The sequence below is a fragment of the Uranotaenia lowii genome, chromosome 3 (assembly GCF_029784155.1).
Source record: "Uranotaenia lowii strain MFRU-FL chromosome 3, ASM2978415v1, whole genome shotgun sequence".
Taxonomy (NCBI): Eukaryota; Metazoa; Arthropoda; class Insecta; order Diptera; family Culicidae; genus Uranotaenia; species Uranotaenia lowii.
The window spans coordinates 176,433,081-176,459,815 of NC_073693.1; the positions used below are offsets into that span (position 1 = coordinate 176,433,081).

A 26,735-nucleotide genomic window follows, 5' to 3' on the forward strand; every position below is an offset into this window, starting at 1 on the left:
TCAAGCATTGGAGTGAAGCATATGATCGACAACTTCGTCTAAGGGTCATCAGGGAAGTCAAGTCTCATACCAGCATTTTTAATTTTGGTATTGTTTTTCGACTGGATGATTTTTAATTTTTGGAGATTGAAACGGTTTATTCAGTCATTTGTGGGAATAAAAACGAGTTATTTTTATTATTGTCCAAACGTTTCGGCCATTTATTGTGGCCTTCTTCAGTGGGTAACTGTAAATTTATTGTAATTTTGTAACATTGTCTAAATTTGTGTTATGTGATCATGTTTTGTACTCACTAATTGTCAGGTTCGTTTTTAGTCTAATTTTTGTGGTAATTAAATATTGTAGTTCGAATTTTGTCTGTGAATACTGTATTAAATATGTTAGTTTGAAAAATTGAACGTTTCCTATTTTTTTAAACTCACTGCGTCGAAAATTGAACCGCAACGCTTCACCATTAGATAAACTGTGCGGCAGCGCTTTGTTTACTAATGGCTACTCGGATTTTGTGTGTTAGTGTTTTGATCGTGTTATTGCTATGTTACTAACATTTGTTTTTTGTTTTCGTGAGGTTGTACATTGTAGGATGTTTGCATATGTGGAACTGAGGTTGTTTACGTCGGTTTTAAAGTTTAATGTGTTCGTGTTTGTGTAGATGTGACACATTTTCAGGATTGGGAGAGCGCTCGATCTTCTGGTTCTATCAATGACTCTGGCTTTCTTGAGATCCATCGTGTGGCCTTCATCAATGATATGAGCCAGAAGAGCGGTACAGTTCTCTCTCATTCTCGCTTTCTCGGTGTTCGTTTGGGTGGAATCCCGTGTAGATAGCTGTTCATACTTCTTGATGTTTGACTTGTGTCCAACGAGTCTTGTTTTCAAGTTGTTACGACTCATACCGATGTACTGTTTTGGGCAGCTGCTACACGGGATGGAATAGATGATGTTTGGTGTTTCAGATGAAGCAATCGGGTCTTTGGCTCGTGGCAATAACATTCCAAGCGGCTTTGGAATGCAATTAGCGATGTGAATTTCAGCGTAATCGGTTTTCAGGATTTTTGAGATGTGGCTTGATAGGTTGGGGATGAAAGTGAGCGGAAAATATCGGATTTGCAGAGGATTGATGCTGGATTCTGTTGTTGTTTGCTCGGTCTGGAGATTGCTTTCTGAGTGGTGTTGTGTTTGTTGTTCTACGGCAGTTGATTGGTGATCTTCGTTGTTTGGTTTATGCTGTTGTTGGGTGGGTGGTATGATGGCTGGTTGCTGTTGGGTTGGATGCTGTTCGATTGGATGCTGTTCGATTGGATGCTGTTCAGTAGGATGCTGGTCGGTTGGATGTTGTTCGGTGGTGATGTTTGGAGTTGTTGACTATTCGTACTGATGGATATGATTTTCCCGGTTTATTATGCGGTTGATGAGTTGTTTTGGATAGTTGTTCTGGCGCAGGATACTATGGATGGTTATATGCTGTTTTGATTTTTGGTTTCTTGAATCGAACTTTATCACTCGTTTGACGAAGTTTCGGGCTACGTTTAGTTTGACGCTAATCGGGTGAAATGAGTGGTAGTTCAATAGGCGGCCTGATGAAATGTCTTTGCTGTACCATTCAGTGCTCAACGTCCTGTCTTCATTAATGGTGATGAAAGTATCTAGAAAAGCGATACTGTTGTTTTTGGCTGTTTCCATCGTAAATTGCATTTTTGGATGATAGGAGTTGAACGTCTGGAGTACGTGGGTTAGTTGGTTGTTGGGCAAAGCTAGTAATAAGTCATCAACATATTTGATCAGCAGGGGTACTGGGAAATCGAGTTTTTTGGTGCAATTTCGCAGAAGGCCTTCCATCACCAAATCGCATAAGATTGGTGAAGTAGGGCTACCCATCGCTGTGCCTTCTTTTTGCCGGTAGAATTTTTGACCAAAAATGAAATAGCAGCTCTCCAAGCAGAGCTCTATCATTTCGATAAAAATATCCAGGTTTATGTTTGTCGCTTTCCCGATCGTGTCCCAATTCATAATGATAAATATCCTTCGACGTAGTGTCACTGTTTACAAACACTCCAAAGCGATTAATAATTCATGATATCATTATGATTATTAATTTGATTCTAAACATTTTAAGAAAATTGGCATAACATTTTCGGAGTCGCAATAATTACGTGTTCGCCCTTTAAGATTCATCAAAATTGAACGTCTAGAATAATAACTCGTTTTTCATTTTGATATCTTTGCTCATGTGACCTCTTCTACATAAGTTGTGTAAACAACGACCTAAATTACTATCTTGCTTAGGCGGTGAATTGCTTACTTAACGTAAAATAAATATCGCGCACACTACTGTCTTCAAACTACAAACAATATTCGAAGCGCAAAAACTACACTCATAATGAATATGAATCATGTTTAAATTAATTATGAAAACAAGTGTGCTGTGGTGAGCGAGCGCATCCGATGAACTTTGCGTGAGACTTCAGCCAACTAGCCAGATAGCCAGCCGGCATTGGAGAAAGGAGACGCCAAAGCACATCAAGTGAGGGCTCCGAGGCGTGAAGTTTGGTAAACAGCTTTTTTTATCTCCTGCAGGAATACATGAGCTGTGACGTTGTTTCCAATTCTGAGAAGAAATTTTAAAGCTCCATATGGGCTTCAACATTTGAGAGGAAGTCGAGCAAAATTGAGGAACTGTGTATCACTAGCTGGTTCAATATTAGTTAAAAAAATTTAAAATATGAAAATTTCCAAAAAGGATTTTAAAATATAACCGTCATATATTGAATAATTTCCTTTTATAATGATTGAATAAAGTTAGATGGAGAATTATTATCAAAGACCTCTTCTGTTTCAAAAAGTAAATTCAATCATAACGAAAAAGTCTACTTAGCGCCTAATCCTAGTAAAAAATTTAATCAGTGAGGGAGAATGGGGATACTTGATCTCCATTTCTTATGTTCATCATATCTTTATGGAAAAATTTAGCAACTAGCCATTTGTTGCATCTTCTGAAGGCGAATAATATCATGTTCATATGCACAAAAGAAATAACGATACATAAACCCGTAGATGAACGAGAGATTTTGGAAAATATTACCTAAAAAAATTGAGAGTTTACTATTGCTTTGGAAATATGGCATAATGAAGTTCATATTGTACTCCAACGAGTATCCCCAGGGATCAAGTATCCTCATTCTTCCCTACTTATCAAAAATTGGATCTTTTGAAGTCGGAGACTACGATTGAATGTTTTCAATCATTAAATAATTAAATAAAATATTAAGATCCAATCACAGATTCAATCATACCTTAGTTAAGAAACACTAATCAATTAATTTGATAAAAATTCTTTTCAGATGAATCGAGAAAAAAAATATCGAAAACAAGTCGTTGATAATTTTATGGTTAAAAAAATGGTGGAATCATTCGAAAAGTTGGAAAGGTCTTCAAACGAAAGTGTATATTGAGAACAAATACAGAATAAAAATTTTGCGTCAATTATACATCATTCACAAAAGCTACAATCAAATGTCTTAAGAGATTAAGTACGAATCAACAATCAAAGTCAAAATAACAAAAAAGAATGCAGTTACAGAAGCTTCGCGAGGTTTTCTTCTGGTAAACATCGTTAATGGCTAGTTGTGCAATCATTTTTCAACGTAAAAACTCAACCAAGCCAGAGCGAGCTCACTGATCGAGTGGCCCTCAATAAGCCGAAAACTGCTGGCTGAAGCAATTGAAACTGCAAGAGGAAACGAAATTCAACAAGACTTACAGTTAGTCCGATTTCACTCCCCAATTCCGTAATATTGCGGATAGCGCACCAGGGGAACGTCGAGAAGCGGGTCGAAAAATGAAGAAGATCAGCTAGCAAATAAAATCATTCTCACGGAAGTTGTGTTATACCGAGACCGAGGAGGTGTTCAGTTGATGAAGCATCGATGATTTTGGGCGAGTGTTGATCGATCTCTGGAACGAGAGGGGAGCAAAAAAAGGTCGATCTTAAATTAAGTTCATGGTTTAGGTTTAATAAGCTTGTGGGCAGCTGGAGCTCTCCCTTGTTGCACTTCATCCGATAGAAATTCGGGCATTCGCAAAAGTAGCTTCTTCAGGGCAGCCGAATGGAATTTCAAAATGCCCACATATAGGTAAGCTCGCTACTCAGTAATGAAGTGTATTATTTCGAAGCCATACTGAAAGCCCAATTCGACACATTCAAATTGCTAGAAACTTGATGCTCTGTGATGGAAAACAAAAGTGTTGTGAACTCTTTCCATTTATTTTGTGTTATTTTTTCTTCTGTTACATGTCGATGTTTGTTTCATCTCAATAGATGAATATGCACACATCTTCACTCTTCGCGGTTCCTCAACCATTTCTGAAGCCGTGAATTTATGCTTAATGAGCCAGCAACGGCAATCTCATTTCTATTTGAAAAAAAAAAATGAGATAAGTGTCGAGCGAGACACAAATAGAAATCAAAATAAAACGAAATGACTTTCAAGTGCACAATTTATTTTTGCTGCTATTCGATTCGGAAAAGCAATGGTGTGAAACTGACAACCTGATGATGGCAAACAGTCTTGTTAGTCACATGAGTGGGCAAAAGATTCAAAGTAGTGCAGGTGCCCAGAAAAAAACCTTTAATTTTGAAAGCTACCAGAGATAAATCGTGATTTTTGTGACGAAAACCAAATGGAATTTCGAAACTTTTTTATTCTTAACAGATCAACTTAAAACAAAAAAAAATCTTTGAAATATTCGATCTGAAATATAAATTTAAAATCTAAATCTGAAACCTAGATCTGAAACCTAGATCTGAAATCTGAATCTGAAATCTGAATCTGAAATCTGAAATCTGAATCTGAAATCTGAATCTGAAATCTGAATCTGAAATCTGAATCTGAAATCTGAATCTGAAATCTGAAATCTGAAATCTGAAATCTGAATCTGAAATCTGAATCTGAAATCTGAATCTGAAATCTGAATCTGAAATCTGACTCTGAAATCTGAATCTGAAATCTGAATCTGAAATCTGAATCTGAAATCTGAATCTGAAATCTGAATCTGAAATCTGAATCTGAAATCTGAATCTGAAATCTGAATCTGAAATCTGAATCTGAAATCTGAATCTGAAATCTGAATCTGAAATCTGAATCTGAAATCTGAATCTGAAATCTGAATCTGAAATCTGAATCTGAAATCTGAATCTGAAATCTGAATCTGAAATCTGAATCTGAAATCTGAATCTGAAATCTGAATCTGAAATCTGAATCTGAAATCTGAATCTGAATCTGAATCTGAAATCTGAATCTGAAATCTGAATCTGAAATCTGAATCTGAAATCTGAATCTGAAATCTGAATCTGAAATCTGAATCTGAAATCTGAATCTGAAATCTGAATCTGAAATCTGAATCTGAAATCTGAATCTGAAATCTGAATCTGAAATCTGAATCTGAAATCTGAATCTGAAATCTGAATCTGAAATCTGAATCTGAAATCTGAATCTGAAATCTGAATCTGAAATCTGAATCTGAAATCTGAATCTGAAATCTGAATCTGAAATCTGAATCTGAAATCTGAATCTGAAATCTGAATCTGAAATCTGAATCTGAAATCTTGATCTGAAATCTGAATCTAAAATCTGAATCGGAAATCTTTATCTGAAATCTGAAATCTGAAACTGAAATTTGATGAAATATAATTTCCTAGTAAAACAACACGTAAATTAGAAACTTTGCATTCACATTTGAGAGTTCAAATTTATTAAGAGCCCTTCAAATATAAACAAAAGTTGAGAAAATGTTAAAGAAAATTATTTTAAATCTCACTTATGGCGAAAAAATACAATTTACATTAAAATTTCAAAATTATCGATTCCATGAATGCAACGTGATTCTGCTTGGAGATAACTCGTTTTTAAAAATCGATAAATATTGTTGGTTCGGCTTACAAACTATACAAAAATGTAAAAATAATTATGTTTGTGAGTTCAATGACTTAAAATACTCTTTGAGTTTATGCTGAGATGTTGTGAAGTCAATGGCTTCACAGTGTTGATCATCATGCTGTTGATTGGCCCTGTTTTTGCGTATCCTGTGCGATGGTGATTGAGGGCAAATATACTTCAAATAATACAACACTTAGATTTCGATAACTCCTACATGACATGAATGTCATGTCGGTCTGTTTTTGAGCATTTCGTCTGATTTCTGGAAATCAGGTTCATGAGTTTTGAATAACTTTCTTTTGTTAATTTTGATTTTTCTCCCTAAATTTTTCTATTCATGCACTAAATCGAATAAAAATCACTCTTTAATATTTTCGCCACTTATGTTCTAGATTTTTTTGGTAGGGGAGAATAGAGATACTTGATCTCTTTTTCTTATTTTCATTATATCCTTTTGGGGCAATTTGGCAACTCGTCGTCTTTTGCATTTTCTAACAGAGTGTAATTTCAAGTATATATGCTCCAAAAGTTAGAATGATGCATGAACTCGTAGATGAACTAGAATCATTTCAGGAGACTAAAAAATTGTGCTTTAAAGTCTTTAAAGAAGACTTGACCTTAAGTGAAGGAGACTTGAGGGTGCCCTTACCCTAGGCAAACATCCGAGGTTGACTATTTTTTGACATATAAGTGCTCATGTAACAGTTTGTAAGTATTCTGAAAGTTTGTCTACTACCCTAGAGTCATTGCATACTTTATGGCGCAATTTTCTAGTTTGTAGATAAATACAGTATTTTTAATTCTTTCTAAAAGTTAATTACTTACTTAATTAATCTTTCCCATATTTATTTTTCATGAAATATCAACAAATCACTCAAAAGCTATTAAATTGCAAGTAATGGGTCACTTACTAAATATTTGGAGAATTTTTTCAAAATGTTTGCTTTGAAAGAATGGAAATATTTTGATCGTAAAAAATTCTATTTTATTTTCTTCAATATATCCAGAAGAAAACTAACAGAATAGTGATAATACTTCAATTGAAAGTCTTGCAAAAGTTTGCATCTGTTTAAAACCGTTTCAATTTGATGGCCTACCATTCACGTAAATTTTCTAAACAAAAAAAAACATCATATTTTTGAAACAGCCATAAGTTGTTGTAATTGATTTTTTTTATTTTGAAAGAAGTTATGAAGCAAACAAAAAAGTGACCCAAAATACCTCACTCTCCTCTAGTTAATTAAGGGTTAGGTTAATTTAGTAGTTAATTGAAAAACTAAATAATGTACGTACACTGTAAATAGTATATGTACCATGTCTCAAGTATAATACATATTGTGAAGAGTGAAGAATCCTTTTAAGACAAATTTGGTGAAAAAAGGTCGCAAACTCTCTAAATAGGGGAGAATCAAATGTTCTAGAAAAATGTGCCAAATGAGCAAAACAACAATGCTTGCAGTTCAAAAAATTTTAACAAAATAATTGTTTGAGTAATTGAACTTTGTTTGAAAACTTTCATAAAATGTAACATGAAGATCTTTTTTCATCACTTTAAAATGTTCCTTTCATGGACAAATTATTAAAAAATATTTGTTCTAATATATCAATCATTTGAGCGTAATACCACATTAATAATACCATATTTTCAATGCAATGGAAAACTCTCAACTTTTTTCAGAAAAAGTATTCCAAAATGTTGATTATGGGTACAACTGATCCCTAGAGTTAAAAACGGCATTTTCTCTATGAATTGATCGTTATCATAGCTGATTACGAGTTTACTAATATTTATCCAAAAACTTATATCTATCCAATAATTGTCTGAAGAAAAGGGCTAAAATGATTAATTTTCTCTTAATTATAGAAAAGAGCGCCTTCAAGTATGCAATGTCTTTAGCGTTGAGACAAAGTTATAGAATTTCCTTCTTCTGTCAACTATAAATTGTGAAATGAGAACAAACATGACCAAAATAGTCAATTGACATTCTTTCTTGGGGTTTTGTTTGATTTTTTACAAGTAATAGGGCTTCCCGAATAAAAGATCAAGTCTCCTTGAATAGGGAATCAAGTCTCCCCTAACTTCAAAAATATCGCATTTTTTTACTCCCACGAAAATGCTTCTAGTTCATCTACGGGATCAAGTGTCGTTCTAATTTTTGGAGCATAGAAACTTGAAGTTACAAGCTGTCAGGAAATGTAAAAGACGGCGGGTTGCTAAATTTTTCCAAAAAGATATGGTGAAAATAAGAAAAGGGAATCAAGTATCCCCACCCTCCCCTAATGAAAAAAGAAACATTCCTAAGCTCACTTATCACGGGGCTAGCAAAGAGAAAAATCTCAAAAAAAAATATCAAGAGGGTTGAAAAGAAAGATTTTCTTAACTATGTACATGATTTTCACCAACCGTTTTGAATACAGTAAAACTTCGCATATCCGAGCTTCAACGTTTATCAAGCCACCATTTCCGTGCAAAATCCATGTGAAGTTGTGTTTTATTAAACTTGTCAAAAACGTCATTTAAATACAGCATAACAAAATTCATGTATTCATGAGCTATGCGCCTGGATGGTATGCAAAACCAGAGCAAAAGGAAAGGATTTAACAATTTCAATCGTGTAATCCGGCGTCGGCGGTAGGACAATCTCAGATAACCGGGATAATACTGTAATGATAAACTGGAGAAAATCTACCGTTTTCACAGAAGATTTTCGCTCTCAATCTTCGCTAGAATTCCAGTTAAATATTTTCGTTAAATTCATTGACTGATGGGCCCATATAGTTTAACACATTCGTCGCCACGCTCATTTTGATAGTTTTACTAGCCGGGCAAAAGAAATTCTAGGAGCGAAAATGAAAAGATCGAAAACTCTACCATTTGAAACGTGTGACTAAACTGAGTGGCTAACTTGAGTAAGGGAGCGTCACACGTTTTTGATGGGACGGAGCCTCCCAGGAAGTACACCCGTCTCACGAATATGGGTCCCATGGTGACGAACGTGTTAAATAATTCACGAATGCGATCAGAAACGTCTTTTTCGGTAATGTTTATACCTACAAAATTCACCATCTAGACCATATGAGTTTGATAAGACATAAATAAAGTAGAACACCGCTTATTCAAAGTAGTCGGAGAATCTCGGATAAGTGAAACCTCGAATAACACGAAAATAATAGAAAACAATATCGTTTCCCTCTGGTTTAGCTTGTCATCCGGTTGCATTGCTCGGTAAATATGTGGATCTTACATGAAAATGGAGGCTCGGATAAGCCGGGTACTTATATAAAACGTAAACTGCTCGAAAACTGTCCCCATTTACCCCATTTGAGTGTATGTTTCTGGAAAGATCACATGTTGAGTTGGAGGGCAACTGAAAACACCCGTTCGATTTAATTAAAAATTTAGGAAGGTGGGCAGTATAAGCCACCCGTAGTGAGCAATTGGATTTGCATTTCGGGTGCTCCTGCCATGCCAGCGACGATCTAAATTTAAGGTTAGCAGCCTTAGGAAATGCAACTGCTCTACAAACCAAGCGAAACCAAACCCCGAACTAACATAACAGTGGGAATACTCTTGACTTCCCAGTACCCTCACCAAACATCGATTTCCTCTTTCTAGTTTATTTTTTCACCTTCGTATCGATAGTGTGAATTCGATGTGAAATTGAAAAGTAAAGTTTGTTTTATTAATTAAGTTGTGTGAAATTTTCATTCCACTCTTCAACGGAAACGTTTTCAAGCTGAGAATACCGGAATGAATGAATTTCCCTCTCGACTCGACATTCCTCTCCGGTGGTGGTTTGGACTTGATTTGATATAGGAACAACAATGATTTCAGGGCTGCTCGAACTAATGCTTGCACTATTCAAACAATCTACGATTTTTGTTCAATGAGATGGACGCATGACGCGTACCAGTAGCTATTTTTTTCTCTTCTTTTCCGCCGGCCACTCTAATGATTGGCTTATAATTATTAAAATATAATGAAGCAATTTTCTTCGCTCTAGATCCGAACGGAAAATTTGCCTCGGCGCTTTACCGCGCAACGGCTTTAGCTGATTTCAACAGTAGTCGTTTGGAGAAAAAGTGATAGAAAGAAAATAAAATTGGTTTTTGCGTGCGTATTCAATTTACGGACACTAAATTAGCAGCAAAAAAAAAATGAAAAAAAAGTTGATGTGTGATGCGATCTATGATGAAAAGTATGCACAACCGAGACAGTCTTCTGTCGATATACATACACAAAAATAAAAAATCTCCACACTCGAATGAATGAAAAGTGTCAGTATGGTTGAGACTGAAACATCGCTATTAGATATAATTTATTTTGACTGGCCCGCTCATGTGTGAATAGTGAAACCCGTTCAAGTGGTGAAATATAAACAATGTTCTGAACATTTACTACGACGCCTGTACAAATCGAATTTAAGATCGATTCTTCATTTCGCCAATAACAAGGTTGGCAGAACGAGCTCACGAGTTAACAGCCGAATTTGGCGATTAGAACGGGTCCTGGAAATTATCCAATCGAATCGAGGATGATTCATCGAAATACGACGAAAAATGAAGCCAGTTCTTCGTTGAAAGAAAATTAACCCTTAATTTATTTAACCCTCATCCGCATTAGAGTGTCATTTTGACACCATTGCAAGTTTGAAGGCTTGTAACTTTTTTCAGAAGCTTCAAAATACAAAAATTTCTTCGGGGACCCTAAATGAATTCAAAAGTTCTTCAATATTGCATCATTACTTTTTTTATGGACGAACCCTGGAAGCCTGGACAAAAAAACTCCCTTTTCCGACTTTGGGTGTCATTTTGACACCACAAAAGTAAAATCTATGTCGTTTGAATTATTATGAACTTCATATAAAACTTATATCAATAGAAACCTTGTAATGTCAGTAAAATATGTTTAGAACATTTTATACAGCTAAAGTTACAAGTTTTCTCGTTATTCAGCATGAAAGAAAAAAATCCGAAAAAACATGCCTCACGAAAACTGCTGTTGTTCATATGTTACACGTCCAAAAAAATATTTGCCTTATGCATATGAAAGCTGAAGCCGAGAGCCGAAATAATGATGCGTGTCGTGCGTTTCTTGGTTGGATTTCGGCATTATTTCGGCTCTCGGCTTGGCTCTCTTCCCAAATCACCACCCACCGTACCTACTCGGAGAGCACAAACAAACACGTTTTGCTGGACGTGTGCTTGTGGTTCTAGAAATTCAGGAATGATTATACGTTTATAATTTTCATATTTTTGTGAAATTTCACAGCGTGATTTGTTGCACCTCACTAGAATGTAGATTAAATTTGCTTTCCAATGAATATACCTTTGATTGGTCCAAACAAAGTAAAAACACTAAAAATCCGGGTACAACCTGACGGTGGACCACAAAAACAGATGAAATTTCAATTTGTAAAAAATTGCGCAAAGTAGTGAACTTTGAAAAATTCCAGTAATTACAATTTTTGTTGCATCAAAAATCTAAAGACAGCAAAATGTTAGAATTTTTATAAAGTTTGTTGTCATATTTTTTCTAAAACTCTACCATCGCTCAATCAGTATTTACTAGCAATCGAATAATTTTTTTAATTCAAATAACTTTTATTTAGGCTCTTACTTTTACAAGTTTTTAGGGGCCGTGGGTCAATTATATAATATAAAAATTGAGGGGGGAATGACGGAAGGTCAGGATTTGGGAAGGGAAGAGGAATGAGGATAGGTTTTCATACGAGCGGTCCGTGCACGGGTCAATATTGTGCAGTTGTCATCAACTGTGTGTAGATTTTCATCTTCCACATTTTCGACCGGCACGGGAGGGGTTGGCTGTGAAGTGATTCTCTTTCTTGGGGGGGACTCAGATTCCAGCACAGGAACTGGTGTTTTTGCAACTGCGGTGAGGTGATCTCTTTTCGGAATTGGCTTTGTTGGTTGCTGCTGTTGATGTTGTTCTTCTTTTTTCTCTGGATGTTCTGGTTGTGGTGCTTTCTTGACTGGTTGATTTTTGCGGGCTTTATTGTTGTGCGTTTGAATTTGTCGCTTTACGACGTCGGCGTAGCTAGAGTTGGTGCTGTTTCCTTCGATTTGCTTGCGTGCGGCTGTTAATGTAATTCTTTGCTCGGTCTTAAGCTTAAGTGCTGCAGATTCCAACATCCATATAGGGCAAGCCCTATCAGTCGGCGAATGGTTTTGTTTGCAATTCTGACAGAATTTTGCTTTTGATGTGCAATTTTGGCTTTCGTGGTTAGAGGAACAAATGTTACAAGCTATTTCGTTCTGGCATCGTATTTTTGGGTGGCCGTAAGTTAAACACCGACGGCACAGCATCGGTTGCGGATAGTAAGGTCTAGTTCTGACTCTGAGCAAACCAAAATTGATGAACTCAGGTATCACAGTACAGTTTATTGTTAACACAAGAGTTGGAGTGTTAACAATTTTACCAGCTACTTTCTTCGTAATGCGACGGACATTCGTTATCTTTTGAGAAGCGAGTTCTTCCTCCAATTCTTTATCGGTCATGTCTTCTACTTCGTTGCAAAAAACGACAAATTTCCGCGAGTTAAGCTCCGGATGGCGACCAATTTCAATTGGCGTGCCATCTTTCAAAGCAGTAAGAGTGAAAAGTTTCCTACCTTGATCTTTGCTCCGTATTTTTACCACGTACCATGACTTTCGCTTTTCATAGAAACCTCCTTCCACCTTTCCGGCATATTCTTCAACTGATCTCCCAATAACGAAAGGGTTTTTGGGGAGTGTGTGACCAGGTTTAGCACGAAGGAACATATAGTAAAGCCTTCCTTGCAAGTTTTCCGTGTCCATCCATTCAGGAACGGTCCGACCAGGATGATCTCCTGGTGAAGGGCTCATTTCAGCCTCACCGTATTACACATCTAATAATAAAAACAGTTGTCCTTTTTGTTCGAAACTAGCACTCGGTTGAAAACACGACTGATCGTCTCGAAGGCAGAGAGTGAACTCAATCTAAAAATCGAATGAAAAGTAGGTTTTTAGACCACTTTTTTGAACTTTTTGTGACAATTTCATTAAAAAAAATTAAAAAAAATATTGCTTATCTTCATGATGTAGGCATTAACTTCAGCTTTCATATGCATAAGACCAATATTTTTTTGGACGTGTAATATATGAACTACAGCAGTTTTCGTGAGGCTTGTTTTTTCGGATTTTTTTTTCTTTCATGCTAAATAACGAGAAAACTTGTAACTTTAGCTGTAAATAATGTTCCAAACATATTTTACTGACATTACAAGGTTTCTTTTGATGTAAATTTTGTTTAAATCGGTTTAACACGCCAAAAGTTATGACGATTTGAGCTTGTGGTGTCAAATTGACACTCCTAGTGCTGATTATGGTAATGAAATCTAATGCGGATGAGGGTTAATAACTGAAGAACCAACAAACCTTATTGAAAAACTAAAACTGATTTTGAATCTATTTTTTATCCTCTATTCAATCAAAGATTCAGATTTTTTTTTGGGAGAATGGGGATACTAGATCCCATTTTCTTATTTTCAACATACCTTTTTGGAAAAAAAAAATTAGCAATAGTCCTATTTGCCACTGGTAGTGTTCGTGATATTATGCTGGTTGTTTCACCAACACTTCTCAATTTTGGGACAATTAATATCAAAAAACGACCATGTGTGTCGACCAGCTGCGCGTTTTTTGTACCGAAAGTTTTTGAGGTTAATTGTCCCGTCTCATCTGTACACGCTCAGCAAGTGTGCGTAAGAAATGTCAAAAACAACTCTATTCGCGGATTTTTGCACTTTTTGACAGCGCCTAACTTAGGGTTACCATATCTCGAGACACCAAAAAGAGTACATTGGGATCATTTATCCTAAAAGTCAGGATAAACGTTAAATGTTCTGAGCTCCCGCGTTATTTCACCCCAAGATAGGTAGATCATTAGGTATTACATTGCGCTTAACTTCAATCAATAGAGCCGTGTAAATGCAGGGTCAAAAATAGTTATGAAATTTCGGATGATATGTAGGGATTTGAAACAAAATTACAATTTATGGAAAATTGAGGGGTCCTATTGCTAAAATAAGTAATCAGTCGCATACTTTGGAATAACTTGTGTAGTAATTAGTAAAATTTTTGATCAAAAGCGTTCAATATTCTGACTACGAGACAGCTTTTCTTTGGCAATTTAGCAGTATTTCAGCAAAATATTCGAATTTCGGAAAGCATTTTTTTCAAATATAGTTGTAAAAATATGCTAAAAAATGACTTATAACAAATTGTAATGAATGCTACTTTATTTTAGATCCAACAAAATTTAAAAAAATAAATCAACAGTAAGGAATTTAGCAAAATGCTATTTTTTTAACTCGATAGAAAATTCTCGTAAACAATATGTTTTTCATTCGCATAAGCGCTTAATGCATTGAAGATACTTTGGTGAACATTTTTATATTTTTTTGCAGAATTTTAAAATCAATAGTTTTGCAAGAAAACTCATATTAAAAAAAACCATACATTTTTGTGAAATTTCTAGAACTATTTTTTGGCAGGCCTATTAATACATATGCAAGCAACGGAGTAGTATAACTATGAATCTAGCTATCCTGATTTCACCCAGCCATCAGATTGACACAAGATCAATACAAGTATCGAGCTTTGCGCCCGGATGGTATGCAAAAGGATGTGCAGTAGGGTGTCCCAAAATTGCATAGCTTCTGGAAATTTGGGGACTCACCTTCCTAATGGTAGATTTGGATGTGCAAAACAAACTTTTGTATGGGGCCGACTAAAAAAAATCATGCGCAAGCGCGATTTTGAAAAAAGTCCACCTCCAAAAGATTTGATTTTAAATAAATTCTGGGTCCAAAAATTTTCATAAAATTTATATATTTTATATTTATTTAATATTGTTTGAGTTAAATACTACATGTAAAAAATGAAAAATTAACCAAATTTGTATAAAAATGTAAAACAAGCAAGCTATTTCCAAGAAAAAAAAATTTTTTGGTCCAAAAATTTTGAATTCAACTGACAAAAATGTGTACCAAGCGTAAAATATGTTTGATACCAACGCCATCAAGAGATGCGAATTTTTGTGTACTTAAACTTTGCTGAACAAAACATGTTATTTGTATCATTGAGTGAAGAGCTATTCACGGTTTATTCCTTAATAAAAATCACAAATAAGGATATTTTTTATTTAATTTATAAAATTTGCCTTAATAAATACCCACTTTCAAATCAAAATACTTTCAAAAAAAGACTTGGATGGTTTAAGGGAGTCATCAGAAGGCCATATGCCAAATTTGAGCAGAATCGGACAACAGGAAGGGGTTGCACTGAATCTCAAGTGTGAAAGGGATTCTGAGACATAGTGTTCTAAAGAAGCATAAACACTGATTTTTCATCATAAATTTTTTTTCTTTACCAATCGATTGCTTCATTATGTAGATTTTATTAAAATTCCAATTAAGACTAACGTTTCACCTGAAGACTGCAACTCGATTGGACTTAAAACAAAAATGTTATGGCTGTTCAAAGATTGTATTTTGGTTACAAATTGTCCTGTAAAACGCCATGAGTAAAATGTACTCATTGTGTGTTAAACCACAATTTGCCCCGGGGGGAGAGACCATATCGAAACCATAGACCATAGTGAAACGTCGGATTAAAAGAAATACTTTGATAAAACCTATCTTTTTGCTCTGGTATTGCATATCATCCAAGCGCATAGCTCGGTTCTTACATGGATTTTACTTTTCTTTTTAATCGACGTCTCTGGTAAGTTTAGATTTTAAATTTTCTAAATACGTCAATTTTAAAGCTATGCAATATATCGCGATGATAAAACACATTTTTACACTGATTTTGAACAACAATTATGGCTCGGATAACGTGTGAGCTCGGATAACCAGAGCTCGGATAAGCGGAGTTCTACTGTACATATTTTGTGCTATCTGAGATGGCACCGAGATATTGTCCATTTAAATGAAATTTTTAGAAACGTCGCTGGTGAACTGGCAACAAAACACAGACAATCTAGTACTTCACTTTTCTTTGTCGGGAGTCGGAAGTCCGGACTTCCGAAGTAAAATTTATTGCTGGCGGATTAATATTTCAATTTAACCAAATACTGTTAATGTCTTGGTGGTTACGTCACTTACATGAAAATCATAAATTTTCTTTCAAAATAGTCTTGTATATTTTGTGCATATTGATATTGTTTTCATACTCAAGGGCGACGACTAAAAATGTATAATTATTAAAACAAAATAATAAAGTAATTTATAGTAAGCTGTATTCCTTTCGTAGGTTTTGCATAGGTTTTGCAACTTCATAAAATGGAAATAAGTTGGTTTTTTTTTTATGAAATGTCTTTCAACAAAAAAGAGTGCATTTGGTAAAATTTCACAAAAAAGAGTAGATACGCCCATTTCTCGATCAAAAAGAGTACATGTACTCCTTAAAAAGAAAGTATGGTGTCCCTAGCCTAACTCAAAATTGCTATGCTCCAAAAGTAAGAACAATACTTTAACCCGTAAATAAACTAGAAGCATTTTCGTGGGAGTGAAAAAATTGCGATATTTTAAAAGTTAAAGGAAACTTGATCCTTTGTTGGAGGAGATTTCATCCTTTATTCTGGGGGCCCTAATCCTTAGAAAAAAATCAAACAGAATACCAAGATAGAATACCAATTGACTTTTTGGTGATGTTTGTTCTCATTACACCATAGTCTAATGCCAGAAGAAAAATATTCCAAAATTTGGTCTCAACTCGACTTTCATCGCATACTTAGGGCGCTTTTTTCTAAATATTAGAGAAAATCAGTTTTTTGGATATGCAGAAAAAAATTTTACTTTTTTTAACTCTAGAGATCAATTGAACCCATAATGAACAGTTTAGAAAACTTTTTATGAAAAAAAGGTTGGAAAATTTTTTTAGCTTGAAGCATTGTTGTTTTGCTCTATTTGGCACATTTTTCTAGAACATTTGATCTTTGTAAGTCACTCCAGATTCGAGATATAGCTAAGGAATCAAGTATCCTCATTCTCCCCTAAAGATTCAGAGATATCAAGCTTTAGACAATATAAGTTCTACAATTTTTAGTAATTTAAATAGATAACAGTACAACTTTTTATGACACCGCTTAAAAAACGTCTGCTAGTATTTGGTATTAAAGATTTGGATTCAATCAAGAACTTTGTTGAAGACTGCAAAAAAAATTGACTTCTGGTTGAAGGAATGTCTAGGATTCGAATTGGGGTATTTTTTTTTTTTCGTCAAAATTGTCGTTTTTTTGCGAAATTGAGAAAAATGGTATATGAAAACTTCTGAAACTTTATTCTTAGAAGTCAAAATTACTCGCGATCTTCGAGAAAGTTGATAATTGAAGCAAAACCTCAGTTTTAGAAATATTTGAAATTTTCTACAGTTATGCCAATAAAAAAAATGCACAAATTGATTATTTGAAATTTTAACCATCTTCCAAAGTTATTTCGAAAGCAAGAGCTTCCTAGTAAACTTATTGCATATATGGGACCAGCGCCCCTAAATTTGTCTAAATCAGTTCTAGAGTAGGGTTACCATATCCCGCAGTGCTAAAAAGAGTACAATAAACAAATTCCAAAACAGAAAGGAAAACTTTATTTAAAAAATCTGAGTTATTTAAAGACTTTCAAATACTGTCAACTTTTTGTGAGTAAAAGGAATGACGTATGCCTAAACATTCTAGAATGTGGTCCGGCCCGGTTTCCCAGATATCGAGGAAAACTGCCCGGATTTATTAAAATTCTAAGCCAAATCTAAACCATAACTAAATTTTTTACATTATGTATGATTTTTTGAGCTTATTTCATCAGAATACACGGGCAAACATTTATTAGAAATATAAAATTTGAATTGAACACTGCTGATGTGACTCAATAAATAATAATTTTTCATGTGTTGATTTTTCGCGTTTTCTCTTGAATTGTCAAGAGAAAAGCCTGGATTTTGGTCAGATTTGTCCGGATATTGCTCGGTTCTTCAATTGAAATTTTGAAATTGGAGTTTGCCAAATTTTGCACGGCCCGAATACCCTCAGAAAAATTTCTTGAAAGCTTAGATATCCCATAATTGATAATTATACATTTTCTCATAATTTTTTTCCAACTAATGAAAAGAGAAAAGTCAGGGACTCAATATTCCTTATTGGATTATTTGAACGGAAGGTATTTTTGATGTTATGCTGACAAACCACACCAAATGCGATAAAATAGTTGATTTCAAAAATAGATTTTAGGCGTAAGATTTATGCGCTACGAAACATTATTGAAACGTATATTGCTTGTGTGCTCTTTGATAAATGTTCAAAGGTTTATTGTATACTCAAAGGCACTTATTGCGCTCCCTGTTAAATACGATTCAAAGATGCCTTCATAAATACGGGATATTTAGGTTAAGTATTGAAAATTTTTGTAAGTTGTATTTCTTTCATATTTCTTGTATAATATGTGGTAAACTCACTTCATATATTGAACAAACAAGTTCATTTTTTCTGATTAAATAGCTCTCACAGAAAAAAAGAGCACGTATGGTAACCCTATTCTAGAGTGCTTTGCACCTCGGATAAATATAAATTTTGTTGCCTTGTGTAATCAAAGAAATTTAATAATTTTTCCAGAATTCCTGCGCTAAAAGCTATATCTTAAGTCATGCGAGACATTTTCAAGCTCATGTCCTGATTAACCCTATGATTGCACATCACAATTTTCAATTTTTCCAAACCACCCTTGTCATGATATGAAATTTGACAATTTTTCATTTATTATTTTTTATTGTGCAACAGAACGTTATGTTTTAACTTCGACGCCATAAATCAGTGAACTTTTAAGTCCCGAAAGTTGAAACGAATTATTTGTAGATTGTTGTCAACTTGCGTCAGCACAATTATTCCAATTTTACCCTATTCTACGAAAGCCATTTTATCCAATGGGATACAACATTTTCCTACATCGAACGTGCGAAACATGTCTGATTTTTAAAAGCTCGAAAAAGGAAAGATCCAAAAATATTCCAATTTTTCACCAGTCAACGTACTCGAGATAAATCGTATCATTCTCACTTCACCACATTTTGAACAGAAGCTAGAGCTAGCAATTAGAATCGAGATAATAAGCTCCAGTGAATTGTTAAAGTGATTGCTTCTTGAGAAGTGGCAAAGGGAGAGCGCATATCACCAAACGACCTGCCCAGCTTAATACCTATTCTCAGGACCTACCGAACTACACCAAACGATTGGCTCTGGTCGGAAAGTGGATAATTCCTATTTGCCGTCGCTGCGCTAATTGCAGGACATGCTGGTAAAGTTCCACCCGTTTTAAATACTTTGACTCACATAATTATAGGCACGGTTTTGCTCTCCTGCGTTCGACTTCACATGCCTTTGCTCAAGGTTGGCCTGATTCCGTACCCAAGCTCCTCACCTATTTCATCGACCCATAGTAAGGTATGGGCGAGTGGCCCTTAACCTGAGCCACCATCTGGGGAATCATCTGCATTCGTGAGGTTGTTTTTCCCGCGGATGCTTCTCTATCCAGTCCGGTACCTACATAAACAGGCAATCCAATCGACGGGCGCGCTGAGTCAGCAGAAACTCTATTTGGCATTCAAACCATCCATTCTCGTTCGGACAGGTGGTGTAAATTCAGTGCTTGGCTAACGAAAGCACTCATACTCTTCTTTCAAGCTCCAAAATATTGCCGAGCCGAGGGTAATCATGTTGTCAAATAGACCCATTGACTCATTGCTTTGAGCGGTCCGCAGGTGTTAACATTTGACCCACACTGGGATCAGATTTTGCGCTCATTCCAGTGTGTGTGGAGCGGTTAAAAGTAGGTATCTACATATGCAAAACAAGCCCATTGTTGGTGAAAATGAAAGAGTTTACCAAAATTGAAATAATCGAAATGAAGTAGATGGTTCAGCATTGTTTGAATCCAGCCGCTGAACTCAATCAAAGAATAAAAGAGTTGAGAGCTTCGAAATCCACTTGAAAATTATTATCTTCTGTATAAAACGAAGATCGCTTTTCTATTTACATTCTGATAATTTTAGAAGCAAATGTGCCAGAAGTGGAGAGGTTTTCTATTTTTGCCGTGTGACATGATCACCCAGGCATATTTCAAGAAAAACTTAAATGTGATGTATGAATTCAGGCGTTTCTGCTAGGATTCCAGCGAAAAGTTCGGAGCCGTGATCATCAGAAAGCAACTTAAGAATATTTGCTCCAATCCAAAGTTATTTGAATCGGTTGAATATGCTCAAAGAACGTTCAACTGAACCAGAATCTTAATGGAATGCTGAAAAAGAAACGAAGTATCTAATCCCGTCTTATATAAACTCTGATAAAAATGCTTATGATACATTCCAGCGTGACGTTACGACTTTTTAGAGGATTTTTTTTTGCATAATTTGCTGATTTTTTTCATTATGCCTTTTTTCAGTAAGTTATAACCTTCAGAGTTCGGACGAGTTCGTATAATTTTTTGAGTAGGTTTTGTTGGTCCAGTTATTAGCTTTCTATTGATATACTAGCAGACCCGGTAAACTTCTTCTTACCATGTTCAACTTGGCGTCAGTTTTCCATTTTTCCTAGCTTCTTTATATTTCCCTCCTTTCCGTTTACTCGAATTGTCCCGCTTAATTCTATCGGAATAAAACCTAAGAATTTTAACTCAATTCTACGGCTCTCTAATTAAATTATCCAAAAATAACCTTCAATAAATGTTACATACATCTTAGATGAATACTTTTTTATTTACTTTTCTTTAAAATGGTTGCAAATTCGATTTCTTTCCAGCACTTGACGTAATTATCGAACTTGGCAAGCCTCATGCAAAAAAAAATCCATTTTTTGTAACTGGTTTCATAAATAACGGTATGTTGATATTATGTATGTTTTATTTGTTGTATTCCATTCAGTTGATTTATTCCGCTTTGTTCAAGTGCACATTAACCCTTCGTTTCATAAAGTAACAAATTTGCAACAATAAATGTATGAAAAAAGGGAATAATCGTATATTATTTTAATTTTTTTTCTTGATATACACATCATTTCCAACTGTTTGAAATGATTTTTGAAAGAAAATAAAAAATCATGAAATGAAGGGTAAAGGTTTAAATCGAAATCAAAAGTTCCTTATTTATTGGAATATATTGCATATGAATCTTTATGAAAATAGAACTTTTAATATCGGGACATTTTTTGGAGTTTTTGACTAATATTATGACTAACGCAGCGTTATCAGCTCCCAATTAGCTTTGGAAGGTGTATTTTTTAGAGCTGAAGAAATAAACAAAAATAGAGAGTAACCATTTTCAAACAACTTTTTGTTCACTATCCTCTTTCTTCGAAGCAGTTTGAATTAAAATCCATATTTTCACCAAGATCATGTTCAAAAATGTTTTACCTGTTACTAAACTTATAGAAATAGCACATTTCAACTTAAAGTGTTCCCAAATGCACTTGTTATGACATTAAATCTTGTGTAGTGCCAGTTCCTATTTGTTTTAATTATTCGAGAGAAAAATTAAATTCCTTTGAACTTCAAATCAATGAATCAAAGAAACGACTGGTTTTGAAAGGAGGAAAAAAAGTTTAGAGTTTTTGTTATTCAGCCGAATAACAGCATTTTTTTTCTTTTTTTTATCTTAAAGCGCCTATGTGCCAATTTAACCTATTATTTTAAAGATTCTAATTGAAGCATTGGGATGTTCTGATTTCAAAATTTCCTAAACATTGTTAGTGGTACCCTGCGATTTCATTTAGGATTATGTAATATTTTCAAGATTCAATAACATTCAATTGAAAAGCAGATTTTTTAAAAATTTAATAGATCGAAAAGAAATAATCTGTTCAGGCTGACAGAAATTAATATTATTTTTAACACCTTTAGATTACATTAAAAATTCATCATAAAAATATGCTGCCCCTGGAATATCAATCACAAAAAAACTTTTCAACCGAAAAGTGAATCAAAAGTCTCTTCTATTTAGACAAAATATGTAAAACAAAAACACACTTTTCATGTTAAGTACGTACTTGAATTGTGTGTAAACAAACAGTAAACGTGTAAACAGTTTTTCGGTGAATGATTTAAAAAAAAAGATGAGTATATTTAGTCAGATTGTTTATTTGGGCCCAACAATTTTTAGATGAAGAAATAATTTACACTTTTTTTTTGTAAAAGTTGAAAGTTGCTTTTGCTCTAGTTTACCTTCTTGGTTTAAAATTTTTCCAGGAAAATGCATATCCTCACTTTTTGTTATGAAAGAGTACATAGATTATTTTATTGATAACTTCAACTTACGCTTGCAAAAAATCAAAAAGTTCTCTGCATTCGGCCTTTAAATATTTCAATCCTATCTAATTTTTTCAAAGGATTTCAGTTGTTCTTCTGAAAAATTGATGGCGCTTTATACATCTACAGTTAAGTGCAGTTGTACATGTTCAAAAAATGTTTTCGATCTATATCTATCAACAACATCTGATTCTTTTTTCTGTTATCAATATAAATCAAAAGTAACGTTCTAGGCGTATTGGATTATACGAAATGAAAAGCTTCCCAATTTCTTTTTCAAACGTTCGCTAAGTGTCATACCATTATTTCATATGCATCATTACCTAATTCATATTTTTGGACAAAAATTTATTACTTAAATTAACACGAAATAAAAATGATTTTATTATTTAAAATTGTTAATATGGTTATGATTCGATCGTCAAAATATCAATCCGTGTCACATCTAGGCGTCATCCATAACCATGTGCTGTGTACAAATAAGCAAGAAAAAAACACATCTAGGTTGCATATCGCCCCCACGTGCATAAGCAATATAGGTACTTGGTTGAGAAACAGGCGCCTAATTGTTAAAATTTTCCAGTGATCAATGAACAGTATGCTTCGGTTACTATCCTCTTGCAACGACGTTTGCTCGCAACGCCTCGCCCATGGAGACGAAAAACAAACCCATAAAAAAAAATCTCTACAAATGCCATGACTATTCAATTTCAGATTTTGGCAAAAAAAATGTAATATGATTTATTCATTCGGCCAACTTTCAATCTGGGTCACATTTAGGCGCATTCATTACCATGTACTGTACAAATAAGCTAGGAATCAAGAAGAAGAAAAAAAAACTCATCCAGGCTTCAAAGCGCCATCACTTGCATTGAAACTATGCTTGGTTGAAAAATACGCGCCCAAATGTTCCTACTAACCAGTAAGCTATGCCATGGTTACTATTCTCTCGCGACGTTTGCTCGCGACGCCTCGACCATGGAGACGAAAAACAAACCCCGCCAAAGGAAAGAAAATCTCGAAAAAAATGGATGTCATGACTTTAATTTGACTCAAAAAACTACAAAAAAAATTATTACGGACAATTGATGCGACTTTTTGTTATTTTTATTAGATATAAACCGATTCGCATGCCTAAAGAATATTCTAAAAATAATTTCATTTGAATCGTCATTCCGGAGGAGTAGTACTACAAACACCGTTACAAGAGAATTTTATATAATAGATAAATTTAACATTAGTTTTGGATAGATAACTAGCAATCAATAATGAGCTTTTTTCTTTGAAAACAGCGAAAATTGGGGATTTATTATCTTCGAATTTAAAGTGTTTCTAAAGTGTGGCTAAATTAATTATTAAATGTGAAAACTATAGAGGAGAATGAGGATACTTGATTCCTTCGCTATCTCTCGCAACAGGAATGTCTTACAAATATCAAATGTTCTAGACAAATTTGTCAAATAGAACAAAAAACAATGCTGTCCCGATCAGGAGAGCATATCAAAATAATAACTCAAACGTATCTCACAAAGATATTTACATCAGATTCAGTTATAATTAAGTACCCCAAATTTTCGATTTTAAGTTTCTCCAATCTGAATTATATTGTTGTTGGTGGGAAAAGACGAAAAAACTGATTCCGATAGCGAAACGCTCCAAACTACAATTTATTGAATTCATGATAAGTTCAGATATAGTTTTAAGGAATAACAAACTTACATTAATAGTTTTCTCTTAAATTATTTCCAACAACTATTCTCGGTTAGCTATTCCTGCCGATGTTGTGGGGCTGATAAACAGTTTTTAGAATAAGTATTTAGGGGTTTAGGAAATGTAACCTCACATTCTACCTTGCGCAATAAGTATAGATTTCTTCGTAATCGCACTATATGGCTAGGCCCACGTAACCCGATCAGGAGAGCATATCAAAATAATAACTCAAACGTATCTCACTAAGATATTTACATCTGATTCAGTTATAATTAAGTACACTAAATTTTCGATTTTAAGTTTTTCCAATCTGAATTATATCTTATTCTGATTGACAGACTTGAATGGGGTTGAGCTCATTTTCAATGATCAAGATTTTTTTCGGATTGTCCTTAAATAAAATGATTATATCTTATTTTGATATGCGTACAACTTTTTCTGAAACACGGACATCGAAGTTAACGGCCCAAACCGTACGTTTATGAGTTTCGCTCAACAGATTCATAAAATTGAATCCAAGTTTTGGGAAACCAAAAATGGGGCATGGTTTTAGCAAATAATGTGGTTTATTGACATTCCACTAGAAAATTTTCTCGAAGCACTCATATCTTGATAAGTTATAATTTTGATAGGTTTTGTTCTGCCCAATATCAAACTATGCTATCTGAACGAGATATAATCTTGTAAGGAGCATATCTTAAATTGATATAATTCTACTATGATCGCATAGATTTTTTGATATAATTTGAGATATTTTAACATCCTACGAGTACTAAATAATAACTCATTTAGAGGAAAAATATTAGTATCAAAATATCTCGTCTTGATATAATTTAGTTTTTCCCTCCTGGTCGGGAAACTCTCAGGCGCAACTACTAATAGTAAAGGGAAAATTAAATAAGATGTTTTAAACATGAAAAAATTAAGTAGTTACAAAAGTTCTCTTCTTGATAGACCACGTTCTATGTCACAGCGAAATGTTATACCAAGTAACTATGGAAACGACGGATGTCGGTCGTTGTTGCGTCTGTTTGTTTACCTCTGCGTCTCTCTTCATTAGTTTCAAGAACCGTCGGTGTACACTGAGAAGGCGCCTGTATGTACTCTCAGGCAGGGTGCCCAGTTCCCAACAATATCTTATTCTGATTGACAAACTTGAATGGGGTTGAGCTCAAATTCAATTATCAAGATTTTTTTCGGATTGTCCTAGAATAAAATGACTATATCTTATTTTGATATACGTACAACTTTTTCTGAAACACGGACATCGAAGTCAACGGTTCAAACCTTACATTAACGAAATTGAATCAAATTTTTGGGAAGCCAAAAATGGGGCATGGTTTTATCAAATAATGTGGTTTATTGACCTTCCACTAGAAAATTTTCTCTAAGCACTCATATCTTGATAAGTTATAATTTTGATATTATTTGTTCTGTCCAATATCAAACTATGCTATTTGAACGAGATATAATCTTGATAAGAGCATATCAAAAACTGATATAATTTAGCTATGATCGTATAGATTTTTTGATATAATTTAAGTTATTTTAACATCCTACGAGTATTGAATTATAACTCATTCAGATAGAAAGTATCAAAATATCTCATCTTGATATAATTTTGTTATTCCCTTTTGATCGGGGTTATTTCAAAAAATTTCAAAAATTTATTTTTTGAGGTATTGAAATTTATTTGAAAAATTCAACAAAATGTGATTTGAAGATCTTTTTTATCACTATAAAATGTTTTTCAAATAAAAAAATTATAATAAAAATACTTATTTCAAAATGTCAATCGTTAGAGTATAATATGAACTTCATAATGCCTTTTCAAAACAATAGGAAACCCTCAATTTTTTGGAGAATGAAGGTTTTCGAAATGAATGTTATGGGTATAATTTATCCCTAGAGTCCAAAGCGATATATTTTTCTTCTGAATGGATCGTGATCATTGGTTATCACGAAATTACTAATATATGTCTGAAACTAATGTTTATCTAGTAATTATCTGTTAAAAACGACTTAAAAATACTGTATTTATCTAAAAACCAGATAATTGCGCCTTAGTAGAGTATGCAATGATGGTAGTAGACAAACTTTTGGAATTCTCTTTGTCTGATACCTAAAAACTGTGAAATGAGAACTAATATGGAAAAAAATAGTTGACGGACCTTCGGATTTTACTAGAATATTGCCTAGGTTCAGGGCACCCTGCTTTAAGGATCAAGTCTCCTTTAGTAAAGGATAAAGTCTCCGGTAACTTAAAAAATATAACAATTTTTTTTAGTCTCACAAAATGCTTCTTGTTTATCTGCGAGTTCATGTATCGTTCCAACTTTTAGAGCATTTAATTTTGAAATTACACGCTGTCAGAAAATGCAAAAGATGGTGAGAGGCTAAATTTTTCCAAACAGATATGATGAAAATATGCGAATGCGTTGAATCATCCTCATCAGGAAACACAGATTTTTTTGCTGTAGGAGTTATTTGAAAGTTCCGAATCTCAGGACGTAAGTGCGTCGAATGTGTCTTATGCTTGTTTTGAATAAACTAGTAAACAAAATCATATTTGAATGCTTTTCTGTTTTAAACAATGATTTCAAATTAAGGCTGAATTTTGTTTCTTTTATTTCTCAGTGTAAGCCGAAAAAAAGTGAAAAATGCGGGACAAGACCCGAGATTTATGATGCGTGTATCAAGGAATGTACGAAAACTTTACTTTTCCGTTTTGGATAAGTTTGCCAGAATTTTTTCAGCACGT

At 34.2% G+C, this 26,735-nt stretch overlaps 2 protein-coding genes across 3 annotated transcripts in view; both read right to left on the reverse strand.

Annotated features, from left to right (window-relative positions):
- The window catches only part of LOC129755719 (uncharacterized), a 228,192-nt gene that overhangs the window by 196,385 nt on the left and 5,072 nt on the right, over positions 1 to 26,735 (reverse strand). Inside the window, exon 2 of one of the 2 annotated variants that reach the window (XM_055752341.1) lies at positions 3,761 to 3,952. The exons of the other annotated variant lie outside the window; for it this stretch is intronic. The gene's annotated coding sequence lies outside the window, so the exon portion shown is untranslated. The remainder of the gene's footprint in view (positions 1 to 3,760; positions 3,953 to 26,735) is intronic. 2 annotated transcript variants of the gene reach the window in all.
- LOC129752865 (uncharacterized) lies at positions 511 to 1,878 on the reverse strand. Its single transcript, XM_055748653.1, has 2 exons — positions 1,504 to 1,878; positions 511 to 1,365 (listed from the first exon to the last, which is right to left on the reverse strand). The coding sequence occupies exons 1-2, from the start codon at positions 1,876 to 1,878 to the stop codon at positions 511 to 513; spliced, it is 1,230 nt and encodes a 409-aa protein (XP_055604628.1).